We start from the raw sequence: 13,635 nt of genomic DNA on the forward strand, positions 1-13,635 counted from the left end.
ATGAGTCCCTGGGTTCGCTTCCTCAGTACCACATAAACAAGAAATAGGTAAAATCAATTTTAAAAATTTCTTTTAAAAAAAGGACAGGAGCCAGGCAGTGGGTGGCTCATGCCTGTAATCCTAGCTACTCAGGAGGCTGAGATCTGAGGATCACGGTTCAAAGCCAGCCCAGGCATGAAAATTCCTTGAGACTCTTATCTCCAATTAACCACCAGAAAACCAGAAGTAGTGCTGTGACTCAAGTGGTAGAGTGCTAGCCTTGAGCTGAAGAGCACAGAGTTCAAGCCCTAGGGCTGACCAAAAAAAAAAAAAAAAGGATAGGCTCATTGAACACTGATGACTCACACATATAATTCTAGCTACTCAGGAGGCTGAGATATCTGAGGATCACAGTTCCAAGCCAGCCCAGGAGGGGAAAAAAATCCATGAGACTCTTTTCTTCAAGTAATCAGAAATGTGAAGTGGAACTATACCTCAAATAGTAGCGCACAGCCTTGAGCAAAAAGCTAAGGGACAGCATCCGAGCCTTGAAGACTGAATACTTGAATACAAGCCCCAATACTGGCACACACAAGAAAATAACTAAATAAATAATTTTTTTAAAAAGATTGGACCCCAGAGAATGGTGATTTGGCTGGAAGGGCAGGATGATAACAAAGATTTGGCAAAGAAATTGTGTAGGTGCCTCTCTCTGAGGGCAGGTGTTATTTTTACATCATGATGGACAAAGACAGGAAATGAGCTCTCATGGAAGGAAAAAAAAAGCACAAAAATGAGGCTTGGAGAGGAAATGGATCAACTGTCTACAGAAGGGCTTCATAAAAGAAGAAGCCCTTAGATACCGCAGGGCCAAGGAAAAGGCAGGGACTCAGTCTGAAAGAGCAGAGAAACCACTGAAGGCGCAGCTAACAAATCTACCTTCACACTAGCTGCTGCTGGTTAGCTGTGGGCATCGGTGAGTGAACTTCCCTTTCTGGGTTGGGGGCCCTTCTGGGTAAATCTGAGTCGGTAAGGATGGTCTTCCCTGTCGTCTCTAGTTGGGCACTCTGTGATGTTGATTTTTTTATTTTAATTTTTATTGTTATTATAAAGGGGTTACAGTGACATGTCAGGTAAGGAGTATATTTCTTTTTGGACAGTGTCACCCCTTCCCTCAATCTTTCCCAGTTCATTGATCATCTCCCTGCCAACCAAGTTTATTTGTGGATGGAACATTGTTACTTTTTAGATTAGAAAATGTTATTTTTGAATTAAATGCTATGTTCTAATTTAGTTAGAACATTTATTTTATTTTATTTTATTTTTTGTCAGCCCTGGATCTTGAGCACTGGGCCTGAGTGCTGTCCCTGAGCTCTTCAGCATAAGGTGAGTGCTCTGTCACTTGAGTAGCTAAGATTACAGGTATGAGCCACTGGCACCTGGCTATCTTTTTTTTTATTAGAAAATAATGATATGGCTATGCCTCACATAATTCCCTTTTTGTCTTCCCTTTGCAAAATTCTAACCTCTCTCTTCCAAACTTGAGCAGAAAAAGTTGAGTTTTGCCAGGCACCAGTGGCTCACGCCTGTAATCCTAGTTGCTCCGGAGGCTGAGATCTAAGGATCACAGTTGAAAAGCCAGCCTGGGCAAGAAAGTCTGTGAGACTCTCCAATTAATCACTAACAGCTGAAGTAGAGGTGTGGCTCAGGTGGTAGAGTGCTAGCCTTGAACAAATAAGCTAAGGCAAAGCACCCAATCCTTGAGTTTAAGCCCCAGTACCAGCATAAACACACACACACACACACACACACACACACACACACACACACACACACACACACGTAAGGAGTTTTGTGCCTGTGGGGGCCAAAGGAGAACAATAATAGTCTGATAAAGAGCTCTGGTTTGCTTAGATCTGAGGGATTTCCCAGGACGAGGGACTTTCTTTCACTTTGCGCAGATTGGGATGGTCAGTCCCCCTTGATGGTGAGGAAGGTGAAGATCTAGAATTGGCCGGGAGGAGAAGCAACTAGATGAACGAATGTGTCTCCATTCTCTTTCTATGGGGAGTCCCCCTCCCTCACCGTGGTAGTTTTGTTACAAGGCCTGCATCCCTTACGAAGGTCCAGGGAACAGAAGTGAGGGCCAGCTTTGCACCAGCCTCAAACCCCACCTGAGACAAGCATTGCCAGGAAAGATGTTGAAATGCTTGACTGGCACTGATGCTATAGGGGGTTTTCCCTTTTTCTTAAAAAAAAAAAGAAAGAAAAAGAAAAAGACCCAGTGGAAAAAAAAAAAAAAGATGAGCTATGAGGCAAATAGCAGGCCCTACGCAGCCCCCGGAGACAGCACGCAGCTCATTTGTTTAAATTTGCAGCTGACGCCTGCCCCCTCTCTATACGCACCACGCCATACGCAGAACCTCTCAGCATCAGACGGTGACCAGTCTGGTGACTCACACCTGCAGCCATGAACTACCCCCTAACCCTGGACATGGAGCTTGTCAATCTGGAAGACCTGGTGAGTAGAGACAATTCTCAAATTTGAAACATTTTTCCATCAAGAGAGGGGTCGGGTTGGAAGTCTCATTGTGAATCACGAGAATGTAGACAGGCTCCTCGGTGGCCACTTTTTGGGGTTTTGTTTCTCATCCCGACAGCTTAGACAGGAAAGCACCTCAGAAGTTTTCTTAATGTCAGGAGGCTGGCGTTGCTCCTTGACAATCAACACAGAGGCGTTCAGCTATTGCTAGATGATTGTATTATCAAAGCGTGACATTTTGCGTTGGATGGAGAAGTTGAAGACCTAATCCATGCCCTCAAATAGCTCATGATCCAGCAAAGAACAAACTAATCACTCACCAGAAGCTGTAGGACAATGATTATATACCAGACTGAGGAAACATGGGGCCAGATGATAGCAGGGAAGAGTGGCCTAGTGGACCAAGTGGAGGAGCAGGGGTTGCTAAATTGGTGAGGGCGCCCTGTGTTAGTCCTGAGGCCTCCTGTGAAGGACTGGAGTCTCTAGAGAGCAGGGATTCTCGGAAGAATTTCATGGGTGTGCTAAAAGAAATGATCCCCAGCATTGCTCCCTGCCGCCACCCGAGTGTCTCCAGGGAAGCATGGAGGCTCAGTTAACTTGGATGTCCCAAAGTATGTATGTGGGAACAGCTCAGTCGGAGGACCTCCTGAGCTCCAGGACACAGGCGCCCCAGGACTGGTTGTTATGGTGTGTTGGAATTTTTCTCATGTTCCTTCTCTGGGGAAGAACTTCTCTCTGAGCTACGTTCTGGCCTGGGTCATGAAGAATCCAGACCCTAGCTCCTGCCAGCTCTCCTGACCTAAATTCACCCCTAGATTGTTTCCCGGCTCCCTCAGCTCCCCACAGCAGTCTGTTTTGTCACTGTTACCCACGGTGTTTCCAGACATGCTAGAAAGAAGCTGCATCTCTTTTGTCTGGGTCCTAGGCTGGGAAGGGTCAGTGGGCTGTGGCATAAGTGAACAAGAGGTCATTATACAAAGTCCAACCCCTCTAACCAAACTCCAGTTCCAGTCAGACCATCTATATAATTCATCTAGTCAGGACCTGCAGCACAGTTTGTGGCTCTAATACAAAATTGAACTTCAGGGCCCCTGGTTGGAAAGGTGTTAAGAATTTTTTAAGTGGGATTGTGGTGGTATACACCTGTAATACCAGGACTGGGAAGGCTGAGGCAGAAAGACGGTGAGGTTGAGGCCGGTCTGGGCTACATAACGAGGCCCATCTCAAACCACAACAAGAAGACTTTCAAGCTGGCAAAACCGAATGTGAGGTCCTTGTAAAGTGCAGGCTCTGTGCGGCTGGTCAGATGACACCTCCATGGCACCAACCTGCAGTCAAATCATTGTCTAGGCCAGACCCCAAGTCAGGCTAAAACCTCAACGCCCTGCAAGGCAACATGTTCCCAGAGGGGCCCCTTGTCCCCACCACTGCGCACACTTGATTAGGTTACTGAGTATCTTCAGCCTCCAGCTTCAAACTGACCACGGGTCCTGACCCAGTTGGATGCGTTAGTAACCACCTGGAGACCTGGCCAGGCCTGGTTTCTCAGAAACCCCAAGCATTTCCCCTAACTGCATGCCTCAGCTCCCTAAGTGACCTACAAGTAACGATGTTGGCAGGTAACAAAGGGACAGCCTGGTCCGTGTCACAAAGGAAACCTACATCCCAGGGAGAGGAGCCTGAAGACTTGCTTTATCTCCTACCTCAAAACCCAGTTCTGGGAAGGTAGCTCAGTAGTAGAGTGCTTACCTAGCATGCACAAAGCCTTGCGTTTGATTCCTCAGTACCACCTAAATAGAAAAAGCCAGAAGTGGTGCTGTGGGCTCAAATGATGGAGTACTAGCAAAAAAGAAGCTCAGGGATAGTGCCCAGACTCTGAGTTCAAGCCCCAGGACAGAGAGAGAGAGAGATTGAGAGATTGAGAGAGAGAGAGAGATAGAGAGAGAGAGAGAGAGAGAGAGAGAGAGAGAGAGAGAGAGAGAGAGAGAGAGAGAGAGAGAGAGAGAGCTAGGAGGTGCCCTGGAAAATGACCCCCGCAGTATCACAGAGCTGAGGCCCAGGGACAGCAAAGCAGAAGAGTCCTCAAGGCAATGACTTCCCAGTAAGTTGGTTGTTTTGTAGTGCTGGGATTCGAACCCAAGGCTACACCTACCCTAGGCAAGTGCTCTACCACTGAGCTACATCTCCATCTCCCTTCCCCCACCGATGAGTATCTCCTTGAGTTGTGTTGTGGTTGACTCCATTTTCTCTGGAGTCTGTCCAGCTTCTTCTATTCCTTTTGTTTCCTGTTCTGCTGCCTGTCCTTATCCAAACCAAGTACAGGCCCAGTGTCCCAGATCACCAGGTCCTATACTCCAGGGCTAGGATTGGAAGTGGGTTTCTTGGCCATAAGCCAAGCATTAGCCATGTTGTATTCCTTTCAACTTCTTAAATGCTAAGATCAACTCTCACCACTTACAACATTTTCCCATGAGCACAGGATCCAAACAGAAAAGTTCCAGCTGGCTAAGAACTAAGAAGCAAGAGCCAGGTACTGGGGCTTGGCAGGCCAGGCAAACACCCCGCTGGGAAGGCCGATCGAGGCAGACCTCGGGGGAACTTGATCAGAGAGAGAACATGCTCTGGACAGAACCAGCGTTGGGCAGGGGTACCTCCACAGGCTGATCATGAGCTACAGCTCCAGCCCAGCTCGAGCACGAGTCAGGAAGAGAAGCTGCCATAGCGAGGGAAAAGCTGGTCTAAGCCAGAGGCTCGCTCCCCTGATCCTTCCCCGACCAGAGAACCTCAGTGTCACCAGCGCATCACAGGCCGTCTACACGCACCATCTCCCCTCACCAAGGAGGTGTGAAGAAGGGGAACTAAAACCCACTGAGGCTGTTTCTGGGCTTTACCTGGGGGGAGGGGAGGATTCCCCCCCCCCACACACACACACACTCCAGCCAGGTCAAAGTCCCAGTGAAGGAGGTGACAAATAGGGTATGCCTGAGAGGCTCATGAATAAGGGGAGACCCAAGTCCAGCCTAGGCAGGGACTGGCACTAGGGGAAATCTAGGGCCTGCTACTTTCTTTCTTGGGGATACAAACTGTGTCTGATCCCACCCCTCTTTCTGAAAGAGAGACTGTACATTTAGAAGGCAAGAGCAGGACCCACCCATCTGGGAGATGGTCTGAAGAGATTGCGAGGAGACATCCCCAGCTGTGCTTTGACTATGACCGTCCCCAAAGTACAAGCCGAGGTTATCATGCGGGATGGGGTGCCCTGAAAGGTAAAGACTCAATGCAGAAGTGAGGGGCAACTTAACATCTCCCCCAGACCCATATTGAGAGTGGTACTACACTGTAATAGTACAGTGGCTACAGCCCTTGGGTTGATAGAAAAGGAAAGAAAAGAAAATAGGATGTGGCAGGCCTGCTCCTGAAAGAGGAGGAGAGGGAGGAGACAGATGCTTCTGGACGAGAGGTGCCCTGGCCAGCCCCCCTTCTCAGGTCCTAACTCATTCCTGGGAATATTCACATAGGGACGTAAAAGGAGATGGAGCCTCTGGGGTCCCCGTGTGCACTACAAAGATCAGCTCCTGGGCATGAATGCCAGCATGACTCAGGCTTTGGAGGCCTGTGGTTGGGCGTGGGTGAGCCAGGCCCTGGGCTAGCAGCCCCACCCCTCCTTAGGACCAGAGTCTAAGTAGCTCTTACTTCACTGGCTGCAGTAGAGCTGCACAAAGAGCATGCTTAGAGTCAGAGTGGCTGGGGAGCGATCTGGAGGCATTTGAAGGCAAGGTCCAGGCTCCTTTGCAAGGCAGGAATCTCAGGCTTTCTTCTCAGCCAGTTGTGTCTGTTGGAAAATTGTCCCTCCATGAGCAGAAACACCAGCCTCTTAAGTTCTCGTTCCTCCTGGTCTGCCCCACAGGGGATCATACCCCTGTCTGTTTCTGCCCTCTTGTCTTAGGGGCTCCTGCCGGTGCTTGAGGACAGCTGGCTCAGAGTCCGGCCTTCTCTTCCTTGGACTCCGTACCCCTACTGCCTGGAAACTTCCTTCCAGGGCAGGGTTTTCTAAACTACTCAGTGGAGCAGCCACTCTGGTTCAGGCCAACAAAACTGGGCTGGAATCCATGGGTAATCTGTCTTCTCACTGTAGGCTTCGATTCACCTAAAGGAAGGCAATTAGTTGTAGCTGTCAGCCCCGTCACTAGCAAATCATCTGAAACTTTAAGTCAACACTCTTGAGGTTTTGCTTTTCTCATGATCTATTGTCAGCAGGTTCTCTTTGACTTGTCTGTGGGTAATTGGTACATGCATTGCATGTGTGTGTGTGTGTGTGTGTGTGTGTGTGTGTGTGTGTGTGTGTGTGCACATGTGCACTTTGGGTGGCATCTTGGTGTATTGCCCAGGCTGGTCTCAAATTCAGAGGCTCTCAAGAAATATTCTTGTGCCACCAGCTCAGCCAGTTGATGTCTTAAACTGTAGCACAGGTCTCTGTCCCCCCCCCCCCCCCCCCGCCTTAAAATTCCATCTAGAAACTTTAGTCTCATGGTTCTAGCTTATGCAGAAATCTATTGTCTCAGCCTTGTCCCCAGGGCTGAGAGTGCTAAAGAGAAGGAAATCCAGGGTAAATATCTAAGGAGTCCCCTATACCATCTCCCCTCACACACCTGCTGACAGAGAATCCCAACAGGCGATGCTAGCAGAGGCGGCTGGCAGCCTCCTTATCTGAAGAAATCACGTGGGCCTGGAATCTGTTATTGTTCAGGGAAGGGCCCAGGTCTTCCATGGTGGATCCCATCATGAACCACACCCTTTCCATGTCTCCATCCCATTCTCCCCTCCCCCACTCCCAGTCCCTGGGTGCTGTGCCAGGCCCTACTCAGCAATTTTCAAAGTCAATTCCTAGCTCCATGGCCACTTCATTTTTGACACCATATTTTCTTTCCTCCTTTGGGACACAAGTCCCTAGCCTGGTTTTGGTAATATTCTGCTGGGTGTCTGCCTATGCCAACATGCTGACATATATATAGCACCTGTGCATGCATATGCTGGAAGGTTGGGTGCCACACTTGAAGGCTTTGGGTTTCTCTGCCTTTGATAGCCAAGAACCAGTGAGCCCCTGGCCCAGGTGCTATCACTGAGCTCCCTCTGGTGTGAGCTAACTGGCTCCCTTTAGCGCCATCGATGGCAGTACTCAGGAGTTTCGCAGTCTTCTCCCCTCCCTTCTAGGCCAGGGCCAACATTGCTTTATTGACTCCATAGGGTTGTTTTGTTTTTGTTTCTGCTTCTGTCTTTGGTGGGGGCAGATACTGAAATTCTTGTGTATGGAAAATGACTTTAACACGCGTCCCTCCTGAGCCCCCAGGACATCTGTTTGACACCTCCTACTGCTATGTACCCAACTACCTACCTCTCCGTAAGCACTTGTCAAACCAATGCTCTGGGTTATGGGAAATGGTGTGTGCCTGGGAAATGGCCCCCGGCACTGACTTGAAACAGGTGATGAGCTGACTGGCCTGGATGCATGTCTTGGAGGATGAAAACTTGAGCAGGTCTTAGGAAAGGCCTTTGAGTCAGTCTGGATGAACCGAAGCCTTCCCCTGGGCAGTAGGGCATCTAGACTCTAGTTTCAGCCAAGGTGGGTGGAGTCTAGCCCCACAGCCGGCCCCAGGCCCTACATCTCTCCTCCTTTATCAGAAGTCTGGATTCTGTGCCAGGGCCGCCCACCGCACTCTTTCCCCTGGGTCACCTACTGACTTGATGTGAGATTTAACAGGATATCAGTGACTCTATTGCAAATAGCTCCCCAGAGGGAAAGAGAAGCCAAGATAGGGAACAGAAAGAGGAAGAGGAAGGCAGAGTCCCTACGGAGAACCCAGACAGGCTCAGGTGTAATTCCAAGAGGGCCAGTGGTCTGAGTGGGCCTTGAAGAAGGCTCTAGAACAAGGTGGAAAGTTCTGCCAGACCAAAGGAAGGGTTTTGCAGACCTGAGAGTGTTGGAAGCAAGAGACTAATAGAAAGGAACCTGTGGAGATTAGGGCACCTACAGCAATACAAGTGGATGATAAGGATTGGCAGTTCAAAAGAGTATGCATTTTGGAGAAACCAAAGGCCATCTTTTTGTTGGTTCATTGGAGATAAGAGTCTCTCCAATGTGTCTGCCTGGGCTGGATTTGAACTATGATTCCTAGATCTCAGTCTCCTGAGCTGGGATCACAGGTGTGAGCCACCAGTACCCAGCTAGAACCATTTTCTTAAACAAAAGTTTTTGTTGTTGTTGTTTTGTCAGTTGTGGGGCCTGAACTCTGGGCCTGGACGCTGTCCCTCAACTCTTCAGCTCAAGGCTAGCACTCTACCACTTGAACCACAGCGCCACTTCTGGCTTTTTCTGCTTATGTGGTGCTGAGGAGTCAAACCCAGGGCCTCATGCATGCAAGGCAAGCATTCTACCACTGAGCCACCTTCCCAACCCCCCAAGTTTATGTGTATTTGACCACATGGTCTTGTTTAAAGGCAGGAAGAAGGGGGTCTTGCAGTCCCAACACTCATACTGTGTTAGATGCCCTGCACATAGGCTGGAAGGTGAACAGTGTGTGTGAATGTCTGTCCCTAAGAGGACATGCCCAAACCCTCAGGTCTTTCTGAAAGATCATGGTCCTCTGTCCTGGGACACAAGGAGTTTGGCTTACTCCATTCTTCTACTGGGAAACCTTAACCTGCAAATGGCTTTTTCTCATGGTGGCTTTTGAATTTGGAGGGGAAAAATACAGACAAAGACAAAAGGGATAGAACTTTTTTTTTTTTTTTTGGTCAGTGATGGGGCTTGAACTCTGAGCCTGGGCACTGTCCCTCAGCTCTTCAGCTCAAGGCAAGCGCTCTACCACTTGAGCTACAGCGTCACTTCTGGTTTTCTGGTGGTTTATTGGAGATAGGAGTCTCACGGTCTCTCCTGCCCGGGCTGGCTTTGAACCGCGATCCTCAGATCTCAGCCTCATGAGTAGCTAGGATTACAGGCGTGAGCCACCAGCACCTGGCTAGGGATAGAACTTTTTACAGGTGATAGGAGCCAGTAAAGAACTTTAAACAGGATACTAATGAGCGGGGCAGTTTTGCTGTTGTTTGAGATGAGGTCTCGCCGTGTTCATAGTTGGTCTCAAACTCTTGGGCTCAAGTTGTCATCCTACCTAGGCCTCCCTAAGTAGCTAGACTCCGGTGTGTGCCATAGCTCTCGGTGAGGGTCTGTGTATGAACGGACTCACCCTGTCCTTCATGCAGGAAGTGGACAGAGTGGGGAAGCTGGTAGACTCGTGGAGGGACAGACCTCCTGAGCATTAGGTGATGGCACAGAGGGACATTGCTGGAAGGGGGTGGCAAACAGCTTTGCCATTGCACCCAGGTACCCCCACCTTCTTCCCACAGAGCCCCCTGCATCAGGGACTGGAAGAAGAGGTGACCCAGGTGGGGAATGGATTTGCCCAGCACTGGGAGTGAGTGAGTGGCTCAGCACGCAAGAAAGCATGCAGTAGCCAGTGAAGCACCTGCTGCTCACGGGAGACCCTGGACGTGGGGGAACAGAGTAACTTCCTCTGCCTCCCGGGGGCTCATCATTTCTAGAATTGCTTTATGAGCCCATGTCGGTTGAGTGCGATTGGTTTTGCATTGCACGGGGAGGTGGGTTGGCCGGGGTAGGGTGGGAAGTACAGAGCTGAGAGGTGAGGAGGAGCAGGTGCAGGCAGCTGTGAGTGAAAGGTATGAAAACAGGCACCTTGTCTTCCTCTGCGGTTAGCTGAGTAAACAGCCTGAGCCCTGGTGTGTGTGTGCAGGGGTGGGGGGGAGGGCGGGGGGCGGGGGGGGGATGTTGGTGATGGAGAGAGGAGGACAGGGAGGAGGGAACTTCCGGAGTCATAGTAGGCACGCCCCTTCACTCAGAACAGTCTCCCTTCCTCCCTCCCTCCCTCCCCTCTGCCCAGTCTCCCTGTGTCTCATTTCCTTCTGTCTCTCTTAGCTTCCAGGTATGGGACTCCTTAGCCTAGGGAGTTCGCTAGGCATAGGAGGCAGCAGAGAGCCCTGCACCTGCCCCTCTCCCTGTAGGCTTTGATGTAGGCCCAGGCAGTGCTGGTCCATAATGATGTCTTGGCCCCCCCTAGGCAGGTGAATGTGGATTCAAACACACCTGCTATCTTTAGCAAGACACATCTGTGAAGGGTAATAGTACACATCTCCAGCTTGGATGATTAAACCAAATGGAAGGATAGTGTTTTACCATTTCAGTGATAACAAAGATCATCCAGAATCAGGGGGACGAATGGAGAAGAAGCCAGCAGGCCTTATCAAAGCCCCGACAGTCCCATTCCCAAAGCAGGATCCTCCATCTTAGCGCTCATTCTACTGTTGAGAAAAAGTGCAGATGGCTCCTTGCTCCCACCACATCCAGCCCCCAAATGGCAGTCCTGATTCCATTCTGGACTCAAAGGCACACAGACACAAAGCAAGTCACGGTACACGGTCCTCCGTGGCTTCCCCACATGCCCACCCCATGTGTCCTTTCATTCTGTCACTGCCCTGGTGAGCGATTGGTCTCAAGGACAGACAAGCTGTAGGCTGGGGATGTGACTCCATGACAGAGCATTTGCCCCAAGGGTGAAGTCCTGGGATACATCTTCCAGTGCATACACATACACACACACACACACACAGAGTTGGAAAAGATAGAGTGACTTGTAAAAAGACACACCAAGGAAAATTGGAATTTCATCAGGGGAGAATACAAGGACAAAAGCAGTTCGTCCAGCCAGAATCCTCATCCCTGGTTGGTTAACCAAGATCATTTAACTAGGAAACATCTACAAAGGAGTTAGGATTCCCCTTAGAGAAGGAAGATGGGGCCGTGTTTCCTCACCCTCCTGTCGCCCTGTTCTTGCAGTACAGGGACTTGGCCAACTACAACGACAACAGCACTGACAGCCCCCTGGAAAATCACTTCTGCTCCACCGTTGAGGGACCCCTGCTGACCTCCTTCAAGGCCGTGTTCATGCCCGTGGCCTACAGCCTCATCTTCCTGCTGGGTCTGATGGGCAACATCCTGGTGCTCGTGATCCTGGAGCGGCACCGGCAGACACGAAGCTCCACCGAGACCTTCCTGTTCCACCTGGCGGTGGCTGACCTCCTTCTGGTCTTCGTCCTGCCCTTTGCTGTGGCTGAGGGCTCTGTGGGTTGGGTCTTGGGGACTGCCCTCTGCAAAATGGTGATTGCCTTGCATAAGCTCAACTTCTACTGCAGCAGCCTGCTGCTGGCCTGCATCGCCGTGGATCGCTACCTGGCCATCGTCCACGCTGTGCACACTTACCGCCACCGCCGCCTCCTCTCCATCCACATCACCTGCACCACCATCTGGCTGGTGGGCTTGCTCTTCGCTCTGCCGGAACTCCTCTTTGCCAAGGTCAACCAACCTCATCACAACGAGTCCCTGCCAAGCTGCACCTTCTCCCAAGAGAACCAGGCTGAAAGCAGAGCGTGGTTTGTCTCTCGCTTCCTCTACCACGTCGGGGGCTTCCTGCTGCCCATGCTGGTGATGGGCTGGTGCTATGTGGGGGTGGTACACAGGCTGTGCCAGGCCCAGAGACGCCCTCAGAGACAGAAGGCCGTGAGGGTGGCCATCCTGGTCACGAGCATCTTCTTTCTCTGCTGGTCACCTTACCACGTTGTCATCTTCCTGGACACCCTGGCAAGACTGAATGCCGTGGCTAATAGCTGCGAGCTGAATGGCTATCTCCCTGTGGCTATCACCATGTGCGAGTTCGTGGGCCTGGCCCACTGCTGCCTCAACCCCATGCTCTACACGTTCGCCGGCGTGAAGTTCCGCAGTGACCTATCTCGGCTTCTGACCAAGCTGGGCTGTGCCAGCCCCGCCTCCCTGTGCCAGCTCTTTCCGAGCTGGCGCAAGAGCAGTCTCTCTGAGTCGGAGAACGCCACCTCCCTCACCACCTTCTAGGTCGGGCGGCCACCTTGGTTTTTGCTTTCCTGGGGCAAGCGAGAAGCTGGAAGGCCAGAAGCCAGAAGCAGCTGGCTCCCAGGAGCCCCTTAGGCCAGCATCCTCAGGTGGAGCCAACCAAGATCATTGTGCTCAACAGCAAACCAAAGGTGGCATCCCCTTGGGCTGTACACCGTCTCCACCCAACAGCCGAGATCTCAAGAACCCATTTTACTGCTGTCCTGGCCATAGGGAATACACTTCGTTACTGAAACCATTGACCCTGCCCTATTATCCAGACAGATGCCAGGCAAAACTTCAGTGTGTGCGGCCCTGCTTGCCGTGCAGGGAGGACAGTCCACTTACGCCTGCGCATCAGCATTCTAGTGTGGGCCCAGCCAGATGGGCCCTAACGGCCTTCTCACTAACCTCTGCCTCCCGCTTGAACCCATAAAAGGCCCAACTCCTGCCCCGCAACCTGCACAACCTCCAACCATGGAAAGGTTGCTGCCCCTTGCTGTGATGCCTCAATAAACAGTCCTAACCTGCTGAAGATCACATCCAGCCTCTTCCTTTACCTTTCTCCTTTTGTCTCCTTTTACCTCACATGTGGTGCTGAAACTCGGCAGGGGAAAAGCACTAGGACAAACTGGGTCGCCTCCACCCGCCTCTCACGGAGCCTTGTGCTACCCTCCCTCTCTTCCTGAGGCCTCTCTTCCACCAAGAGCACAGAGTCCCCTGTGCCTCTTTCTCCTCCATCTTCCTCTTCCCATTCTCTCTCTTCTGTCCTCGGACTCTTGACCTCCAGGCAGGAGGCCCTTCCCTGTTTGACAGACTCTATGCACCACTCCAAAGCCTTCAGGACAGGTAGCCAGCCATTGTCTGTGGCAGAGGTGCCCTGACATGGATCTGGGGACTCCAGGTGTCCCTCCCTTCCTGTCTGGGATCCCCTGAGACATCCCCTAACACCTTTTAATTGGGACTTTGCAGAAACCCTCTCCTAATTATTGGGGATAGCTAAAGTGGTGGGAAGGTCACTCCACAGTCCTACCAAATTTTCCAAAATGGGTTCCAAATTGTCTCCCAGAGACAATTTGCTTGCACTCTAATGTTAAGACTCTTGGGCTGAATGATTTACAGTCAAAGAAAACTGACTTGTTTG

At 50.9% G+C, this 13,635-nt stretch overlaps 1 protein-coding gene across 1 annotated transcript; it reads left to right on the forward strand.

Annotated features, from left to right (window-relative positions):
- The first annotated feature begins 1,319 nt into the window (after positions 1-1,319).
- On the forward strand, positions 1,320-13,031 carry LOC138838993 (C-X-C chemokine receptor type 5). The gene is made up of 3 exons (XM_070038620.1): positions 1,320-1,365; positions 2,358-2,500; positions 11,427-13,031. The coding sequence occupies exons 2-3, from the start codon at positions 2,450-2,452 to the stop codon at positions 12,492-12,494; spliced, it is 1,119 nt and encodes a 372-aa protein (XP_069894721.1). The 5' UTR covers positions 1,320-1,365; positions 2,358-2,449; the 3' UTR covers positions 12,495-13,031.
- Positions 13,032-13,635: the final 604 nt, after the last annotated feature.

The sequence above is a fragment of the Dipodomys merriami genome, unplaced genomic scaffold, assembly GCF_024711535.1.
Source record: "Dipodomys merriami isolate MVZ:Mamm:240054 unplaced genomic scaffold, mDipMer1.0.p SCAF_29, whole genome shotgun sequence".
Classification (NCBI taxonomy): Eukaryota; Metazoa; Chordata; class Mammalia; order Rodentia; family Heteromyidae; genus Dipodomys; species Dipodomys merriami.